The sequence below is a fragment of the Eschrichtius robustus genome, chromosome 8 (assembly GCF_028021215.1).
Source record: "Eschrichtius robustus isolate mEscRob2 chromosome 8, mEscRob2.pri, whole genome shotgun sequence".
Lineage (NCBI taxonomy): Eukaryota > Metazoa > Chordata > Mammalia > Artiodactyla > Eschrichtiidae > Eschrichtius > Eschrichtius robustus.
Genome location: NC_090831.1, coordinates 87,317,700 through 87,338,567, shown reverse-complemented (window position 1 = coordinate 87,338,567; position 20,868 = coordinate 87,317,700). Strand labels below are relative to the sequence as shown.

Sequence of the window (20,868 nt, the reverse complement as noted above, 5' to 3'; positions counted from 1 at the left end):
CAGTGCCATGGACAAGGTCTTCCTCTGATGTGTGAAAGTCTCTTCTCTGTTTTGATCAGCATGCCATCCCACATTCCTTGCATGTCATTGTTTTTGCTTTACTGCACAGACCCTGCATGAAGATAAATTAATATATGTTAAAAATCTATCTTATAACTAAGAAATAAAAATAGAGATCAATTCATTCTTTCCCTAAGGTTTTGGGTCTCAGCCTCACCATTTGGTAGAGTCATCAGGGGAGCTTCTAAGAGATACAGCTGCTAGTCCTTTCTGATCTCACTGGTCTGCATGAGGTCTAGGCACTGGCATTTCTTAAAGACTCCCAGGTAATGTTAATGTTGCCGGAGCTCCAGAGTGCGACCTGGCAGGCCTGTGGGTCTGGGTCTGTACTGAGCAGCTGTGGGTATTCCCTGTACCTCCTTCCCCCAACCTCAGGCTCCAAGAAAAGGGTCAGGTGACACCAAAGATGCTTCCGGCAGAACCCAAAATAATATATCTGTGTAACCTTTTAACAAAGTTTTATTAATAGTACATGGTCTATTGTTACCTACCTCATTTTCTTGGCAGTATTTTCAAAACCTATTTCCAAGATCCATCTTAAACTACTAAAGAAGAATTATTATGGACATTAATAGCTATTCTTCCAAAATATGACTCCAAAAAGAAGGATGAAAGATAAACTTTGTGAAGATGAATCTCTATTGCTTTGCCCATTTTTCTTCTATAGGCACAGTTTATTTGCTTCCCTGAGTATGTCCTTCTCAAATGTACAGATTATTAAATATTAATAATAGAGGGATTTGAGAAAATATTTATTTGTCTTAAAAAAATGCAAAATAGAAGCAAAAGAAAGGATCTTAAATTAATTTACTGGGAAGTGTGACCTCCAAACACTCAGAACAAATTCACATGGAGTAAATGAGTCTTAAACCACCATCCAGGCCAGGTTTTACGAGGTGTGGTCAGGAGCCTCCTGGCTAGACAGGCAGGCTACCTATGGCTTCGTCCCAACTTCTCTAGGGACAAGGGCCAGTCATCTGCATTTTAAACAAGCTTCCTAGGCATTTTGCTTGACTTTACTTTTTAAGGCAGCAGTGCCATCTTTAAAATAAAATTGTGCACAGAATCCCAGTAAATAAACTGGTGAAGGTGGAGCTCCTCCAGTGAGCAAAGTAGTGATGAGGCAGGCTTGGAGTTCAGCAGGTGGCCTGTCCTGGGGGTTCAGGGAAGCTTCCCAGAGGCACTGCACCCAGGTGCTCGAAGGACTCCGAACATCCGTGCCGTCTCTGCCTCTGTGCTTCCACTGAGCTGCCTGTTCCCTAACTTGTTGCCTTCTGTCTCTCCCTCTGCCTTCTCTCCATTCCAAGGGCCATCCTTGTTAAGGTCCTTGGAACTCTTCTTGTCTTACCACACTCTTTCTTCCTCAACCATCCTATTCACTCAATGGCTTCTGAAATACATGCATTTGTCCAAACAGTCACAAAAGAAAAGAAATTTAGAACATGGTAAGGTTGTGTTAAGGTGAAATAATTTTTTTTAACATTTGCACTTAACTTGCTGAATTGTAACGTGTTTTTTTTTAATTGAAGTATAGTTGATATCCAATATTATATTAGTTTCAGGTGTATAACATAGTGATTCAATATTTTTATAGATTATACTCCATTTGAAATTATTATAAAATATTGGCTATATTTCCTGTGCTGTACAATACATCCTTGTAGCTTATTTATTTTATACATAATGAATTATAAAAGTTTTTAACTTCCCAATGTTCTCATTTCATTGTGCATCTACTCTGGCTGGAGTGGACTTCAAGCATGCCCAAACATTTCTCTGGTTGTCCAGGACTGTTATCAAGGGCTGATCTTGTATTATGTCATTCTCTATGTTATATCAAGTAACTCGCATCAGACTTTCCATGCCCACAGGTAACTTCTTAAAGTCCTGGTTGTGTTTATTTCATGGTGGGAGATGAAGAAAGACGAGCAAACATCTAGTCTGTGTGTAAATCAAGTGTGCTGTGATAAGCTCCAGAGGAACTGCAGAGAGGGTCATGCAGAATTGCTCACAGGGCCATATTACATCCAAGTGTGACAAAACTCTGCACAAAGCAAGACGCACACTTGGGCCAATCACTGGGTTGTTGTGGCATCTGTTCAGGGGAATCTGGAGGCCCAGCTTAACCCTCTCTGACTTTCACACTTTGAACGGTGTCAGGAAAAGCACTGGCCCCAAAGCATCACTAACACCATTGCACCCATCACCAGTGACCCCCATCCTGAGTCGGAAACTCCTCAAATATATTAGGAGTCCATGGAATGTGCAGTCATAGGACCAAGGATGGAATTTTGGGCTGTGTGCTCAGACACTGCCACTTCTTGCTCCTTTGTCCACTAACCCAACAAATAGGCCATTTGGGGCAGGTCAGAAAGGATTGGGATAAGCTCTTTTTCTTTGTGCCCCTCTTCTCTCATTAACTCAGGGCCAATGGCAACTGGATCTTGATTCCTCCTGAGGCTGCACAGAATCCATACCACATAGCCTCCCAAAGCTTCCAGCAACCAGGCATGGTTTGCACTGCCCCTCAAGCAAGGTGCCAGGGCTAGCGCACTATCTCACTGCACTTTGCACTTCAGCTCTTGTAAGAGAAACCTTGACTCCAGACACAGTGTTCGTTGTCTGTATGCAAAATCAGGTGCTGGAACCCATGTCAGTTTTCTCTGAAGAGCTAAAGATTCCTTACCTGTTACTTCTCCCTAACCCATAGCCTGGGACAAAATGGACACTGTAGCCACATGCAGCTACGCGGCAAGCAAAAGTAAGATGTTCCTTCACTCCAGCATTGCTGAGCATTGTGGGCTTCGGGTCATCTTGAGATGGCAATGAATTGTCTCCAGCTATTTTCTTAATGTCAGTTTCTGAAAACAAACCAGGATTAGCGGCACGAGGTGAGTTGAATTAATAGCTGCTTGGGAAGTAAAAAAACTAAATCTCTTAGTTTTTAAATATATCTGCAAAATTAATCCAAAATAATTATAGTTTAAAAATGTATAGTGAATACCTTTGAAGGCTAGACTTACATCCAGTTTATAGTCCTTACATTTCAAATGGTGAATCTCTGCTTATAACTAATAAATGAGATCAAGTACACCTAATCATAAATATCTTCCAAAGAGTTAGTTAGTTAGTTAGTTAGTTAGCTGGTCTCATATTTGTCCTGTCATGCTCTCACTATTCTTTTATAGGCCTTCTATACTCCATTGTCCTGGTTATAGGAGCAGACTCTCAGGCCCTGGGCTTTGTCCCCTGTCCATCTTCCTGCTATCATCTCAGCCATCCCCACCACCCTCATGCCACAAGTTTACATCCTCAGAGCATGTCTACTTGCTATTTTTTCATATCCTATTTATAACCCATCAATCTTTTGATCACTAGAGTTCAGTTTTCAAATAGAAAATTTTGTCCTTCCATAAAGCTCTAAATCTCAATTCATTTAATCTAACTAACCTTGTTTTCTACCATTTAATTAATTCATTTAATCATACATTCAGTCATTTACCTACAAAGAGAATGGGCACCTGCAGAGTGTCAGGCCTTGAGACACCACAGGGCGTTGGCAGAGGGGACTGTGGTATGCTACCCAGATTTCCCCTTCAGGTTTGAAGCCAGGGGTGTAGGTGGCTGAGGGCGCACCGCTGAGTCCCTTTGGGGACTAGCTTTCCGTTGTACACATCCTGTGGAGCTGCCTGCCCAGGTTTCGCTCACTCTTGCAAGCAACCACCAGTAACCAGCTGGTGTGGTGTCAAAGACCTGGGATCCTTGCCACAATTTAGGATGATTGGGAAGGGCCATCCTAACTCCAGGTCTCCCTATTGGATTGGCTGAGGCTTCTGCTACAATTGCATTGCAGTTCAATTTCTCTTTGCCCAATTCCACTTTCTTCACTCCCTTACAGGCTTTGTTCTTGAAAGTGCCCCCTCCCAAAACCACTTGCATGCAAATTTTCATCTTAGAGTCTTCTCGGGGAACCTGACCTAATACAGCGCTTTCCCTCAAGAAAATTACAGTCTAACAGAGAAGTTGGACAAATAAACAGGCAAGTCGACAGTGTGGTAAGTGATATGACAGGGGATAGTCTAGGTTACTAGTTGTATGGTTCAGGGTGAGGGGGGAGGAAAGTTCCTGCAGGAGCTGATTTCTAAGTGAGGTGTTAAGGATGAGCCAGTCATCCAGGAGAGCTGCCAGGGGCTGGGCAGGACAGAAGTATGACAGTTTAAGAGAATGGCATGTGTAGAGGTCCAGGGGGATGGAGGACACAGAGTGTTGGGGAATGGTGAGAGATAAGGCTGGAGAAGGAAAAAGTAGGGAGAGGGTATGACATAGCACAGTTCATGAAGGCCTAGTGAGTCATGTTTAGGAATTTGGAAGTGCTGAATGATTTTTTAAAAAGAAGTGACATCAGATTTGCATATTAGAAATGGTTCTCTGGAATAACGATGGGCAGCAAGAGAAGATGCAAAACAACCAGGTAGGAGACGGTGCTGAAACTCATGGGAAAATGATGGTGGAACACGGCAGTAAGGATGGAAAGAAAGGAATTTGAGAGACAATTATGGGATAGAATCAGTAGGATTCTGTGATTGATTGGATGTTGGAAGTAGGAGAGAAGACATAAAGATGACTCCCTGGATATGGGAACAGGGAAAATCATGGTGTCATTCACTGAGATTAGGAGACTGGGAAATGAAGCAGATTTGGATTTGGGGGTTTGAAGTGCCAAAAAGACATCCCAGTATGAGCATCGAATGGGCGGTTGGAGATAAGGATTTGAGGCTCAGTGAGGAAATCTGGGCTGGAGACACATGTTTGGAAATCTCCAGCAAAAAGGCAGTAATGAGATTGCCCAGGGAATGTGTATGGAGTCAAAGGAGGAAAGGCTCAGTTTTAAACCCTAGGAGACATCAATATTTAGTGAACAAGAGGGACCTTCAAGGGAGACTGAAAAGGAACAAAGAGACACAAAACCCAAGAACTGCCGCAGACCGGCTGCAGAAAGCTAGAAGTTCCTGGCGGTGAGGGGTAAGGAACTGAAAAGCACCAGTATGCGGTCAGAAGGGCCAAGACAACTGATGGTTGCAAGGCAAGTTTATTCAAAGAGCATGAATGTATATATAGGTTTAGTACGGAACGAATAGCAGACAATAAATCAGTAAACCTTGTTTTCCACATAATTCTGTCGCCACTATCTATGCGTCAGCATGCCTTATGGGCCATTCTCTGGAGATACAGACTTCCCCCTTAGGGCAGCACGTCCTTCTTCTGGGGAACAACCAGGGGCTCTTAGATCCAGAGCAGGCACCTGGAACGAAACTGGCCGCAAGCCATTTTCCTTTTTCACGCTCAATACCGCAGCGTCAGGAGTGCATACCAAGAAAGACAAGCAGGAGTGCATACCAAGAAAGAGACAAGCAGTTCTCCGGAAAGCAGAAAGCTGAATAAGCTTACAGCTTGGGGGCCACCACATTTCCCCCTTTTTTATTATTTTTTAAAGCTTGATAATGTAGTTTTAAGCCATGAACATCCTGACGCAAGACAGCGAGGCGCCCCATTACAAATCTGACAACACAAGGTAATAAACCGATCACCAATAAAAGTAGTACACCAATTGATATCAGGCCCGAGAGCCCTCCATGAATCCATTGTATCGGATTTAGCCATTGTAGTTGATCTAATAATCCTTGAATCAAATTCTGGGGTCCATCTTCGTCCAGGTGGGCCTCTTGAATAGCTTGTATTTCGGCATTTAACTTTTGAATATCAAGGCTAATGTGTCCATCAGTCCATACACTTAATATATGCATTTTAACTTTTTCCCAATCCCATTGTGAATCATTATATAAATGTTGAGTTACACAAATCCAGGTATATTTGGCATGACAAATCAAACGCATTTTTAATTTTAAAGCCATAACTTGATCCCCTATTCCTATTAGAACATTTTTTAATTCATCTACTTCCGTTTTTAGTTGGGTATCAATATGACTTTGTAGGGCTAATGCTACACTAGTATTTTTAGATAACTGATTAACATAATGAGCCTGGTGAATAGTTTGTGAAAGAGCAATCCCAGCAGTGGCCGCAGTAGCAGTTAAAGCTGCTAAGGCTAGGATTGCACATATTAGAACACCAATAAATCTCTTTGGTCGTTTTAATGCTTCAGTCAATTCCAGCCAGGCTTGCATGCCAGTGTTATGATACCATGGTTCAGACAAATTAACAGGTAACATTATATAAGAAGGTTGCTTCATAATCATAACAGATGCAGATCCTTTAACGGGCAAAACACTACTAAAGATACAATTAACACAAGTAATATTATAACCTATAGGATTCATAGTGTTTTCTACAATTAAATCTCCAATCAATAAAGCAAAAGGAGGAGCGACGCAAGTAATCACCGGTCTATAAGAAAAGGATAAGGCAAGTTTCCAGAATTCCCATTGCTTGTAAAAAACAAGGCTGTTATTATTAACGGGGACAGAAGAAACTAGTATGGTGCCATTATCATAATCTAAAGTACACCAGACAGAGGCTTTAGTCCATGTATCATTACAAACAGGAAAATCAGACTGCAGGAATTCAGAAGCCATAAAAGCAGGAAATTGTAGTCCTGTGACAGTCTTTACGACCGTAATTTGATGTCCAGCTAATAACGTCCCTTGATTACCCATGGTAGTTTCAATACACAAATAATGTCCAGTATCTTTAATCCTCAAGCGATATATGCATAGAGAATGATCCAACGAAGTATTAGAAGCAAGCTTAGTTACTCTAGCATTCATGTGAATGGGAACGTTATCCTTATACCAAAATACAAAGGTGGATAAATCTCCTCGTCTAGAAACAGTCTGTTTGCAAGGAAGACAAATATTAGATCCCACAGCTTTATAATTTTTACGTAAATGAGTAAAAAATTGAGAATTTACAGTGGTTTGGTAAGAAATAGCATGTTCTAAAGCAACAGCCTTAACACAACCCGAATTGGTACTCATAGGACTTAAACAAACAGGGGGAGTATTAAACCAATTAGAGTAATTAACAGAAGTTTTAGTAATAGGCAAATTTCCTAGCACTCTTCCAAAAGTAGAATCATTATAGAAAATTGGAAGGTCAGCTTCAGACCATGTAACGGGTTGTAATAAAGGAGGATCGGGTACATAAGCCCAATAAGATTTAGCCTCTATAGGTGGGGCTGCCAATACAGCTATCATGGCTAAAAAAAAGGTAAGAGGAGAGCGAGGATGAGCACTCTCCTCCATAATCCTTCGTGCTTGAAATACTAAACGTTGCAATTGATACCAAGTAATTTGATTTCGATCTCCCCTCGCCTCCCTGACAAGTTGTCTCCTACTCCGTCGCCGCATTCTTCTCGTCTGCCGGGGGGAACCGGTTGGGGTGTGCTGTGGTCGATTGCGAGAGCCTCAGGCGACGCATTCTTCGAGTCAGGGTGTTTATTGGTGATGGCATGATAATGTCGAACCTAGCGCTCCGGGAGCCACCGAGGAGAGTCTGCCTCCCTAGGGAAAACACAAACATGGCCTCGGCCCCATACTAGAACAGGGTCTGGTCCATGCCAAAGGTTAGTCATGGGATCTTTCCATTTAACAAGCGCTTTTTCAGGATGGGTTCCAGAAAGACCTGTAAACAATCGTTCATAAGGCGTGTGACTAAAAGCATCTAAAGTTAAAAAATTTAAAATAAATAAAGCATGATTAAGCATAATCTGAGGAGATCTATCATATTCCCCCTTTTTTGTTTTTTGTAATGTAATTTTTAATTGTTGGTTGGCACGTTCTACAATACCTTGACCCTGAGGATTGTAGGGAATGCCTGTTTTATGTGAAGTATGGAAAGTTGCACAAAAATTGGCAAAAGCTTTACTCGTATATCCTGGAGCATTGTCTGTTTTTAAAGCTTTAGGAATTCCCATAGATGCAAAACAATGAAATAAATGAGTAATTACATATTTAGTAGATTCCCCAGCCAAAGGCGTAGCACATATAAAATTAGAGTAAGTATCAACAGTTACATGAACAAATTGTAATTTACCAAAAGAGGGAATATGAGTAACATCCATTTGCCAAAGATGATGAGGGAGTAAACCCCGAGGATTGACTCCAAATTGTGGAACAGGAAGGTGGGGTAAACATTTAGAGCAGGACTTAACAATGTATCGGGCTGTTTCTCTAGAAATAGAGAATTGTTTTTGAAGCATAGCAGCAGATTGATGATGTAAATTATGTGATTGTGTAGCAAGATCCTGAGGTTGAGATAAACTTAAGGCTATAATCTTTGTATTTTCGTCAGCCAATTGATTTCCCAAAGACAATGGGCCAGGGAGACCTGAATGGGCTCGAATATGTAATATGGCTACAGGAAAGTCATGCTGACGAATAATCTTCTGTAGTTGAAAGAAAGTCTGAAACAATTGAGAATCAACAGTATTGCCAATTATAGCGGTTTCTATGTTACGCAAAATAGTAACCAAATAATGGCTATCCGTATAGAGATTAAAAGAACAATGTGAAAAGATTCGAAAAGCCAAGGAAATCGCATGTAATTCAACTCGTTGGGCAGAGGTATGATCTGTTTGTTCTTTATGAAGTAAGTCATCAGAAATAACCACAGCGATGCCATTGGCAGAACCATCAGTAAAAACATTTGGGGCATTGAGAATAGGAGTTGAACAGATAGTTTTAGGAAAAATAAATAGATGTTGAGTAGCAAAATGAAGGAGTTTATTAGAAGGATAATGATTATCAATAATTCCTGAATATCCAGCAAAAGCAAGAGCCCAAAAATCAGAGACAAATAATAGCCAAGAATATTGATAAGTAGTATAAGGTATAATAGTAGAATTTGGTTCATATCCTACCAACTGAATATTTCTTCTACGACCCAATTGAACAAGGGTTGCTATTAACTCATAATAAGGTGTAACGGCTTTATTAGGCATATTTTTCATATGAATCCATTCAAGAATTCCTGTTTCTTGCCATAATAAGGCGGTAGGGGTATGTGACGTAGCACAGATTATTAATAGTATAGGTAAAGAAGGCTCAATTCTAGTTAGCTGAGCAGATTGTATTGCTTTGTTTACAAGCTTGAGTGCTTGTTGAGCTTCAGAAGTTAAAATACGAGGGGAAGAAGGATCAGGACTTCCCTTTAGGATATTAAAAAGAGGCTGTAATTGACCCGTAGTTAATTTTAAAGAAGGTTGCAGCCAATTAATATCTCCTAATAACGTTAGAAAATCATTTAAAGTTTTAAGAACGTCAGTCCGTATCTCTATCTTCTGAGGTGTAATATTATAATTTGTGATATACTTACCAAGATATGAGAAAGGTGGGTTCATCTGTACTTTGTCAGCAGCAATGACTAGTCCTGATCGTGACAAATGACTTTGAAGGGAATTATAAGCCTTAAGTAAAATATGTTTATCAGAATAAGCAAGTAATAAGTGATCCATATAATGAATAAAATATATCTGAGGGAACTGTTTACGAACAGGGGCAATAACTTGAGGTACAAACTGTTGACATAAAGTAGGACTATTAGCCATACTCTGAGGCAGCATTTTCCATTGATAACGTTGCATAGGTTCTATAAAATTTAAAGAGGGTAAGCTAAAAGCAAATCGCAACTTATCAGCCGGAAATAGAGGAATAGTAAACAAGCAATCCTTAAGATCAATAATAATAATCATATAATTTTTAGGTATGGCTGCAGGAGAAGGCAAACCTGGTTGCAGAGCTCCCATAATTACCATAGTTTGATTAACAGCACGTAAATCTTGCAATAAACGATATTTTCCCGATTTTTTCTTTATAACAAATATAGGAGTATTCCAAGGGCTATTAGACTTTTCTAGTCTGCCCAAAGCAAGCTGTTCATTAATTATATTATGGGCCGCCATTAATTTCTCCTTAGAAAGGGGCCATTGGTCCACCCAGACAGGATTATCAGAAATCCAAGTTATAGGGTCAGCATGTGGTGGAGGAGAATCCAAGGCCCCTAGAAAAAACCCAAGCCTGTTTTATCCCGTTTATTATCAGTCTGTAAGGGTAATTTATTTCCCTGTTGATTTTTTCCCAAACCATTCCTAGGATCATACCCTTGATTTAACAACATATTAGTTACAGTAGGGTTGGGACTAAGCAATAGGATTCCCATTTGTTGTAATATATCTCTTCCCCAAAGGTTAACTGGCAATCCGGGCAATACGTAGGGTTTGAATATTCCTTGATTACCTTCAGCATCCTGCCAATGTAGGTATTGCGAACTTTGTTGTGGAGAATTAGATTGGCCAATACCTTGCAACTGTGTAATGGTTTGGTGCACGGGCCAATTTTTTGGCCAATGTATAAACAAAATAACAGAAACATCAGCACCAGTATCTAATAACCCAGAAAAAGGCCTTCCATTTATTTTTAATACCAGTTATGGTCTTTCCCTACCAATTTGTTGAATCCAATAAACTGCATCAGAGGAACCGAAAGCCCCAGTTCCTCCTTTGTTATGTTGTAAAATTTTTCCTTCTGGTATATATGGAATTAATAGAAGCTGAGCTATTCGCATACCGGGCGTGATAAGAAAAGATCCTTTTGATGTTTGAACCATAACCTTTAATTCCCCTTCATAATCAGCATCAATCACCCCAGGAATAATAGTTAAGCCTTTCATAGACATACTACTTCTTCCAAGGATTATACCAACTGTTCCCTGGGGTAAAGGCCCAAAAGTTCCCATAGGAAGGGCTTGGGGTCCCATATCCGAGGTTAATAAGAATTGGGTGGAGGCACAGAGGTCCAGTCCTGCACTATTTGGCGTGGCCCTTTGAAGGGAGGAGATTCCATTCCCTGAGGAACAAAGGTCTGAGCTGGAGGCGGTGGAGCAGGTTGTGGGGGGATTATTGACATTGCTCCAATTGTTTGATGGGGCCGGAGCAGGCCCCTCCGGAAGTTTCCCGACAAGGGAGTTCCATCTTTATGAGTCACTGATCGACATTCTTTAGCCCAATGCCGTCCTCTTTGGCATCGGGGACAAATTGTGGGAGGAGGAGATTTACCTTGAGGCACAGAATTTACGATAGGCATATTAGGAGTATCAACAGTACAATTTTTTGCAAAATGACCTGGCTTCCCACATTTAAAACAGTTTTTACTTTTAGCATTTGGCCCAAATCCTGCCTTAGTTAGGGCTGCAGCTATAGCTGCTCCCTGTAAGTAAGATGATCCAATATCAGAACAAACTCGAATATAATCCTCTAAATTTCCTTTCCTTTTCCATGGACGTATAGCTGCTTGACAAATATTATTAGCATTTTCGAAAGCCAATTGTTTGACGATAATTGCTCCAGAAGGACCATCAGAAATAATTCTATTAACAGCCTGTAATAACCTATCCACAAAATCAGCATAAGGTTCATCTGCCCCTTGCCTTATTTTAGCAAGGTCTTCAGTCCTAGTGGAGGCAGGTAAATGTTTCCATGCATGTAGAGCTATATGATTGATCTGAGCATAAGCCACAAAAGGGAAAGCTAATTGATCCTGTAATAACTGATGTTGTCCTTCCCCAATCAACATCTCATAATTTACTAGCACATTATGTGCAGTATTTCTTTCAGCTTGTTCAGCAGCCTTTTCATAATATTCTGATTTCCAAAGTAAATAGTCGCCACCAGTGAGACAAGCACGAGCAATAGATTTCCAGTCTGCTGGAGGCAATGCTTCTATTGCAATAGTATCCAACATAGTAATAGTGAAAGGGGCTATAGGCCCATATTGTGCACAGGCTGCTTTTAAATCTTTCAAAACCTTAAAGGAGAGAGGCTGATATTCCCGATTATTTTGTTGTGGATTTTGAGGATTGGGTCGTTCCACCACCGGGCAGCAGAATAAAGGATCCTCCCCTCTATTAAGAGCTCCCCGTACTGCTTGTTGTAAAGGACTAAGCTTAGGAGTGATAGGGACAGAGACATGTAATTGCTGTAACCGTGGAAGAATATTTTCATCAGGATATTTTTCAGCCTCATATTTGGCTTCTTCATCCGCTAGATCAAAAGAAAAGTCATCATCATCAAGTGAATTAACACTCTTTATCCTCGGTGGCAAAGGAGGTGCAGTAGCTACTGTAGCAATATGTTCTACAGATTTAGCTGTTAATTTTGGAACTGAATCATAAATTGGATTAAAACAATCTCTTATTAAATTCCACAAGCTAAAAGTGGAAACTGAAACAGAAGATGGTCCATGTGCTTTATGATATTTAGATAACTCATCTCCTACACGAGTCCAAATTGCTAAGTCCACTGATCCTCCTTCAGGGAACCGAGGACAAGCATCATACACTAATTGCAAAAATTCCAGAAGTTGTGAGGTAGTTACCTTAATTCCACGGGCTTTTAACATTGAAAGCAAAACCTGAGCAAATAAATCACGCTCCTTAGAGCCCTTTTGTCCCATATTATTTTACTTCTGACTCTTTCTCGAGTTACCGTCCTAAAAACGAAATTATTTCTTGTGGCCACACTATCTCACTCGAGAGTTCTACTTACCTGAAATCTTCCGAAATGCCTCACGCACTCAGGTCCCTGTTCAGGCGCCACTTGCCGCAGACCGGCTGCAGAAAGCTAGAAGTTCCTGGCTGTGAGGGGTAAGGAACTGAAAAGCACCAGTATGCGGTCAGAAGGGCCAAGACAACTGATGGTTGCAAGGCAAGTTTATTCAAAGAGCATGAATGTATATATAGGTTTAGTACGGAACGAATAGCAGACAATAAATCAGTAAACCTTGTTTTCCACATAATTCTGTCGCCACTATCTATGCGTCAGCATGCCTTATGGGCCATTCTCTGGAGATACAGACTTCCCCCTTAGGGCAGCACGTCCTTCTTCTGGGGAACAACCAGGGGCTCTTAGATCCAGAGCAGGCACCTGGAACGAAACTGGCCGCAAGCCATTTTCCTTTTTTACGCTCAATACCGCAGCGTCAGGAGTGCATACCAAGAAAGAGACAAGCAGTTCTCCGGAAAGCAGAAAGCTGAATAAGCTTACAGCTTGGGGGCCACCACAAAGAACATGTGTGTCAGAGAAACCAAAGGAAGGGAGTGGTCAGATACCAAGATAAAGACTCGTGTGTCCTGTGAATTTAGCAACGTGGAGGTCATTAGTGATCTCAATGAGAGCAGTTTTGTGGTATGTTAGATACAATGCCAGACATCCATGAGCTTGACTGACTGGGAAATGAGGAAGCAGAGATGACGGGTATAAGGAACTCTACCAGGAATATCTATGAATGAAGCAAGGAGAGGGAGAGGGCTGTTGTTTTGGGGAGATGTTAGTTTGGGAGATAGTTCTAATTAAGATGGGAGTCACTTGGGCAAGCTTAAGGCTGTTGGAAGGCAACCCAAACAGTAGAGAGATGACCCAGCAGTTAGTTGGTAGAGTGAGGCACCAAGATGGTGGGATGGAGTAAACCAACGCTTGGAGAAGAGGTTGGTTGCATATGGAAGAGGGGCTCCTTCTTGTGATGGGAAGGAAGGAGGGTCTTGGGTAAATTTGTGGGTATATGGGAGGACAGGGAGGCAAGTCCTGATGGTGTCCAGTTTCTCCGTGGAGTAGGAGGAAAGGCCTTGTCCGCTGGGAGTATGGGAGGGGAGTTGGTGAGACAGGTGTGGCAGGTTTGCAAGACTAGCTGTCATGGCCAGCTCAGGCTGCTCTAACAGAATACCATAGACTAGGCGGCCTATAAAAAACAGATGTTTATTTCTCACAGTTCTGGAGGCTGGGAAGTCCAAGATCAAGGTGCTGGGAAATTCAGTGTCTGGTGAGGGCCTCATTCCCCATTCAGAGATGGCCCTCTTTTTGCTGTGTCCTCACATGGTGGAAGCAGGAGAAGGAGTTCTAAGTCTCTTTCATGGGCACTAATCCCATTCCTCAGGGTTCTGCCTTCATGTTCTAATCACATCGCAAAGGCCTCATCTTCAAACACCATCACACTGGGGATTTGGTTTTGACACATGAATCTGGGGAGGAGGGAATTCAGTCCATAGCATTAGCGAACATTTGCTGTATCTGCTCTGGAGAATGGGACCAGGGGAATGAAGGAAGATTTCAGGGCAGCACTCAGGTCCAGTTGCCAGTGGAATCTAAGAATTCATATGAGTTCCTGCCTTCCAAGCTGTGGGATTTCTCCAGAACTCTTCAGTAGCACGGGCATAGATCCAAAGTTGGACAGTGGGATTTTGCCAGGTGAGTGAGACGGAAGGACCATGCAGGGAATGCGGGGGGAGAACCTGACAGAGAGAGTTGCAGTGATGGGCTGGGCCCTGGCACTTGAGATGGAATAACAAGGAGACTTAGAGGCACTGGAGGTGGGTTGCTTGGATTTTAAATGCAGGAGCAGAGCCAGATTGAGGTGATGACAAGAAGCAGGATGGGGCCATTGGAGTGGGGCGATGACATGGAGTAGGAATGCGGGTCACCAGAGAGGAGGATATCAAGGAGCTGAGAGGTTCAGTGTTAGGTGCTCAAGTCATTTGCAGCAATAGTAGGAAGTGAGAAGACCGGGGGCCAGGGCTACAGTAAATGGTGGGGGAGTGTTACCAGGTAGTCTGTAGAGGACAGCAACGATTGAAGGGTAGAGATGACAAGGGCTTCAGAGGAGCTTTCCGGAGGCAGAAGGGAGCTACAGGGAAGGAAGGGGGTGGAGATATGAGGGAATGAACCTGTTACAGGAGAAAGGGCCTCTGAAAAGAGCCAAGAGGTACAGACCACTGAGATGAGCTGAGTGTATTAGGGATGGATTGTTGGCCTCAGGGAGCACAAGGTAAGGTTGGGTTGAGGAAACAGCTTAGTGGGGAGAGGATAAATTGTGTGATACATCCAGGTGCTTACCCTGGAGAATGGGCTCGGAGGACTGACCATTCAATGTCCAAATGAATCAGTCCTCCACCTTATCTGCATCTGGCGGCAGGTGAGGGGGAGGCTCAGGCTATGAGTCAGCAAAGGCCCGCTGGATGCAAGCAAGTCCCTGTTCACATTAGAGGCTAACAGTGGGATTCATTGGCTCCCAGTGTTCCTAAGGCCGTGTGTGTGTGTGTGTGTGTGTGTGTGTGCGCGCGTGCGTGTGTGCGTGTGTGTGTGTGGAGGGGCGGGGGTGCTCAGCCTCATTTGGCACGGAGTCTGCTCAGGTGTAGATAGATTTGGGGGCTCTGAGACCCAGGATCCATGTCCGGGCACTCTAAGCATTTCATGCTCCAATCTCTTTAATCCTTTTATTTATTCCTCAAACTTACATCAGTTGTTTCTTCCCTTCCTCATTCCCAAAGGATTTAAGATGTTCCTGTTAGCACTTCCTATGGGCCAGGCACACAAGGGTTTCGGATATATGTTGTTCCCTCTCTATAACGTGTTTTCCAAGTTTCCTTCTGTTCAAACAAGATCTATCGTTCCAACAAGGCCTAGACAAATTTCATCTCCTCCCTGAAAACTCCTCAGTCATATCAGATGCAGTCTCTTCCCTTTGGAACTCTTTCAGTACTTGTGCTCTGAATCACACATTTCCCTACACAATCATATTTTCTCCTAGCTTACCCTGACTCTCCATTGAAACTGTAAGACCTTTGGGGATAAGGACTTTATGTGAATTTTTAATGTCTCTGAAATCCACTAAGACACCAAGGACATAGTAAGCCCTCAGTAACAGGAACTGCATTTTAGGGAGACAAGCCCCTCTGTAATGGAGTGTTCCTTGACAGTGCACTAGAACTAGGACTAATAATGAACTTTCTGAGTTTCTCAGGAACAGCCATTGGAGCATGAACAGTTTAAATTACAAGGTCAGCTACCAGAAAGACAGAAGATAAAATCTGAAAAGCAATAAAGTAGCAATTTACATTTGTTCTCACCAGAGACTAAAGAAATACATTCATTGTAACACAGTGACAAGCTAACGTTGGGGCTTTGTGGAAAGTTGAATGTTATACGGATATACTTTGTTGCACCCGTTTTAGGTTTCTGTGAAGTGTGCCTGGATTATGCAGGTTCCTCTCTTGATATGAGCAACTGCTGAGGGACACAACTGTCAGAATCTAGAACTTGACCCCCAGACACTTCTGCAATAAACAGATCAAGTGACCTACTTCAAGGAAATGAGAAACAGATGCCACAGTCAAGATCCTCCTTTTGCTGTCACTCTGTGGGTAGGAGAGCGAGTGGGAGGAAAAGGCGGAAATTTGGAAGTTTTAATTAGGGCCTTGAAAATGCAAATATAAAGAAATACGGAAATTGGTTCCCGGCAGTCTTCCCTTGACCAAATTTTGCTTTTCATTGTCCATTTAACAACGTTTCCCTGGTCCCTATACTTTAATGTCGCTAGGCTTTATTTTGGGGCATGTACTTGTCTTTATTATTTTACTCGCATCTCCTCCTTTAAATTTCCTATTTCTCCATCCCCAAAGCTTTTACAAAATTATTTTTTTAATTAAAAATTTTTATTTCAAATGCCCAAGATGTAGCTTTTAGTGAGAAAAGGATTGGGCTTGTACCCCGGTGACCAGACCAGGGATTCTTCATGAGTGGTTGCTCTGTAGGGTTTCTATCCTCGGAATTTGTCTGCTTTGATCCAGTATTTCTATAGTGTCACATAAGGAAGTACCTTTCTGGTACATCTGGAACTCCTGAAAAAAAGGCATTAAAGGTGGCCAGTAATTGTAATACTTTAATCTGTATTCATTATAATCTTGAATTAATTCTTAGGATCATCTACACACATTTTTTTTTTTAAAGCAGCTTTCAGTCCTCCCTCCCCCCCCCCCCCCCTTTAGCGTCCACCACTATGTGGCAGCCCTTAGCCTAAAGATATGAATATGAATAAACTGCATTCCCTGCTCTTGTGGGTCTCGAGGTATAAAGACAAAATGAAATCTGGCACATAACTTTCATGACTATTCCATTTTGTGCTCTACCACTCTCCCTGTGTGAAACATCCTCCTTTCTTGGGGGGAGGGGAGAGAGAAGTAAGAGGAGTTGCCTCTATTTTATCCAAGCTTAATGACCCATGAATTGGTAATCCTTTGTAAAGCACGTGTGGGAAGCAGGAAACTTGAAGGGGAGGAGCAACTGCTCAGACAGCTGAGAAACTTGAAGCCCAGAGCGTGTGGGACTGGTCTAAACATCACACAGCTGTCCTTGCCCCTCAGCACTCTATTCCTCTGCATCTTCACATCCATTCTGGAATGTCAGCTTCAGGCTTCGGGAGGACAGAAGACTTGCCACCCTCCGTATACAGCATCCACCGCTTTGAACGTTTATCGAGCAATTATTTTGATGGAAGTAATTGTTAGATACCTTACATATACTGTCTTATTTAATTTTTACAAATCTGTGGGGTAGATGTTTTTATTACTCTTATTTTAGGGATGAGGAGACCGAGCCTCAAAAAGGTCTGGTAACTTGGCCAAGGTCATACGGTTGGTACACGTCAGAGCAAAGACTGGAATATGGGCCTATTGTCACCATGTGTTTTGACCAATATGCTAGACTGCCCCCGCTTGGTCGCCAAGAAGAGAAGGGACTCCTCAGCACTGGTGGAACTGATCAAAACCCACTGGGTGTGGCTTAAACAATAGGTGTTCCTCTTTCAATACAGTTCAACAAATTTTCACAGTCAGCCTCTGGGCTAGGCTCTGTGGGACAATATGAAGTTGAGTAGGAAAGCTTCTTTGTCTTCTAGAAATTCGAGACCATGGGAGAGGAGGGCTAGAACTAAGTAACTTTCAACTGCACTACAGAACACAGCATATTTAATCTTCATCTGACTATGTTATCTCCTGCATTCATTCACTCAATCACTCATTTATTCTTTCAACAAGTGTTTTCTCTGGCAAAATGGTACCAGTTGAATCGAAGAAGGAAACACACTGGATCCATCTGACACATAATTTCAGAATACAAGCATTCTGTAATATCGCTTCAATAATTTTAAAAAACCAGTGTCTAAAAATAGTTGTTCCCTGTTCTGATGAAAGACAGGTGAAAATTCAAATTCACAAAATATAGAGTATGAGGGATTATTAATTAGCATGGCAAATTTTTTTCCCTTTACAAAATAATTAATTGCCCTTAAAAAGGCATAACAGTGAATGGATGCCGATATTAATGAACTTCCTTAAATAACGAAATCACTGGACAAAGAAACTTAAGGGCAAGGATCCACAGCCTCGTGAAGCACCTGGAATTACAATGGAGATAATCACAACGATGTGGCTTGATTTACAAAATTGGGAATTAAGGACAACTTTTTGGAACAAGCCCACTTAACACCGCAAGGGAAGGAACTTAGTTATCCACGAGGCTGTAGGGTTTTGTGCAAAGAATGCAAGGGTGGGTGGATGGGGGGGGAGAAGGGTAACTGGGATCTGCCTGGTTTTCCCAGTCTTCCTGGGCTTCCTTCAGTCATGCCTTCCGCTTGCTACGTGGAAGAAAATGCGTTTTCGACTAAGGTTTTGTATTTTAACAGCAAATAAAGTTTTTCTGCTTTCTTTCAAGCCACAAGGTTACAGCATTTAAAACTAACAGAACATACGATAATTTTTTCTTCTCGGTCCATTCAATTTTATCACCCTCAAACTGGGCTCCTACCCTGGTTTTCAGTTTTAATGTCAGGCACACACTTGTGTCTCGACCCTTAACAGCTCCCCTTGAGATACTCTGCTGCCATTTTAAATCGGGTTGCCCCGCTCGTCGTATCAGTGAATGCGGGAGCTGCACTCGGCAGCGCTCTAAACTGCGAGGCCACACATTGTGGAATAACGTGACCCAGTGGCTCTACTTGGTTCTGCTCTTCTTCCAGCTGCAAAGGCCACGGAGGCTCCAGAGCGCACGCACAGCGCCCCCCCGTGGTCATTCCCGAGCGCCTCCTCCCCGGTCCGGCCGCCCCCGCGACGAGCTGCTTGGGCCACGCGGGCTTTCCCGGGGTTCACTTGCAGCCTTAATCGGGTCCGAAACTTCGACCAGCGGCCCCCGCCCGAGAGGGCCCTTTCTTCTTCCCGGCCGCTCCCAAAGGGAGGGACAGCCGCTCCCGGGAGGCGATCCGTGCCCTCGCCCTGGCCGAGCCCTGCGCGGGTCCCACGTAGGGCCGGGGTCGCCGGGCTGCCCCAGGTCGGCCCCCGCCCTCGCCGGAAGTCCGCGCGTGCGCGCTGGCTGTCCGGGAGCGCGCGTCCGGCGCGGAGGGGCGGGGGGAGCGGGACAGCAGCCGCTCACAGGGTGTCCCCGCCCCCGCCCCCCGGCGTTCTGCGGTCGCCGTGACAACCGGAGTAGCGGCAGCGGCGGCGGGCGCGCGAGTCCGGCGCCGCCTCCTGGCCGCACTGCCAGGCAGGCAGCCGCCGCCCGGCCTTGCAGCTTTCCCCGCCTCCCCGCCGGCGGGGAGGGACCGGCCCGCCCTCCGCCCGCCTGCCGGAGAGTGAGCGGCGCCGGGGCCGCCCCGCCAGCCCGCCGTTCGCCGGCCGCCGTCCGGGCGCGCGCGACTATGCCAAGATGGTCCTGCAGGCGCGGAACAAGCACCGGGAGGCGGCCCCCAAGCCGCCCCAGCCACCCCGCGCCTCGCAGTCGCCGCTGAGGGGGGCGCCAGATGTCGGCGCCGGGGAGCCCGGGCCCGAGCGCGCGCCCTCGTCCCCTCGGCGCAAGGGCGCCGCGGGCAGGAAGGGGCCCCGCGCCGAGCCCGCCTCGCCGCTCGCCGGGGGCGGCCTCGGGGGGCGCTTGGCGGCCGGGCTGCGCGGGGCGCTGGGCCTGCGGCTCTCGGGGCGCGGCCGGACCTGGACCACGCTCCTGCTAGGTGAGCAGCCCAGCGCGCGGGCGCCGCCGGGACGCGGAACTTTGAGGCGCGGGCGCCCCTCTCCCCTTCCCCTCCGCTCTCCTCCGGCTTCCGCGCCGCCGAGCCCCGCCGGTCGGTCCCTGCCAGTTCGCAGCCCTCTCCGACTTTTCCTGGGACATCCTTACCTCTTCCTTCCCTCTCCCTCTCCTAGGCTCAGTCTTCGTCGCTCCCTTCCTACTTGCTCTCTCTCTCTGCTTTTAAAAAAAAAAAAAAAAAAAAAAATGGCCCCGAGATCAACAGCTGCCCGGCCTGGCCGCGAATTGGCAGGTCTGCGCTAACGAGATTGGACGCTGCTGATTGGCGCGGGCCGGCAGCCTTCCAGTTATCTCGCCTCCTGTCCGGGAGAATGGTTTGCTTTGGGTTGGAAGCGATTCCGCTGAACTCAAAGCAAGAGCACGTCCCCTGTTCTAGAAAGTTGCTAAACTTACAATTAAATTTTGGCGTGCTGTTTTTCTTCTTGGCTGCAGACACCGCCTATGGGACTTGATTTGTGATTCCCTTCCGCACGTCACCTTCCCGGTTGTGTTGTGTTTTGGGCGCCCAAGCTGGGACCCTGCTGACCTGGGAAAGATTGGTATGGAGGGCTCCCCCTCATCCGCTGCCTTGACCTAACGGATGATATGTAACGATGTGCTGAAAATATAAGGTTGAAACATTCACATGTTGTGGACCGACTTCAGGTTTCCTTTGTTTTCTGATCGACATTCTGATAAGGCAAGTTATAGCAGTTTGGATAATAGGCCTAATTTTTCTAAGTCAGCAAGTAAAATGCTGTAACACTGCCTTTCCTATGTAATGTCATTAATGGGATTTGGCTGCTGAATTATTTAACTCTTGGTCCTTTCAAATTCCTTTAGTGACCCCAAAGAATTTGGAGTTCAGTGTAGACCAGGGAATAAAATACAACAAATCGGCTTCCCCTGAGATCACA

The 20,868-nt window shown here is 44.4% G+C and overlaps 2 protein-coding genes across 4 annotated transcripts in view; one reads left to right on the top strand and one right to left on the bottom strand.

Moving 5' to 3' along the window:
* Positions 1–5,116: 5,116 nt before the first annotated feature.
* LOC137768070 (endogenous retrovirus group K member 6 Env polyprotein-like) lies at positions 5,117–20,145 on the bottom strand. Of its 2 annotated transcripts, XM_068549294.1 has the most exons (3): positions 20,063–20,102; positions 12,620–12,725; positions 5,117–7,580 (listed from the first exon to the last, which is right to left on the bottom strand). In XM_068549294.1, exon 3 carries the CDS (start codon positions 7,425–7,427, stop codon positions 5,505–5,507), a length of 1,923 nt encoding a protein of 640 aa, XP_068405395.1. In that variant the 5' UTR covers positions 7,428–7,580; positions 12,620–12,725; positions 20,063–20,102; the 3' UTR covers positions 5,117–5,504. The 2 variants fall into 2 exon arrangements, with proteins under 2 accessions (XP_068405395.1, XP_068405396.1); XM_068549295.1 differs by lacking the exon at positions 12,620–12,725 and having other exon boundaries at positions 20,063–20,145.
* The window catches only part of DPY19L1 (dpy-19 like C-mannosyltransferase 1), a 96,006-nt gene continuing 94,655 nt past the window's right edge, over positions 19,518–20,868 (top strand). For both annotated transcript variants that reach the window (XM_068549293.1, XM_068549292.1), the window contains exon 1: positions 19,518–19,898. In XM_068549293.1, the coding sequence (XP_068405394.1) occupies positions 19,601–19,898 (298 nt within the window). In that variant the 5' untranslated portion in view covers positions 19,518–19,600. The remainder of the gene's footprint in view (positions 19,899–20,868) is intronic.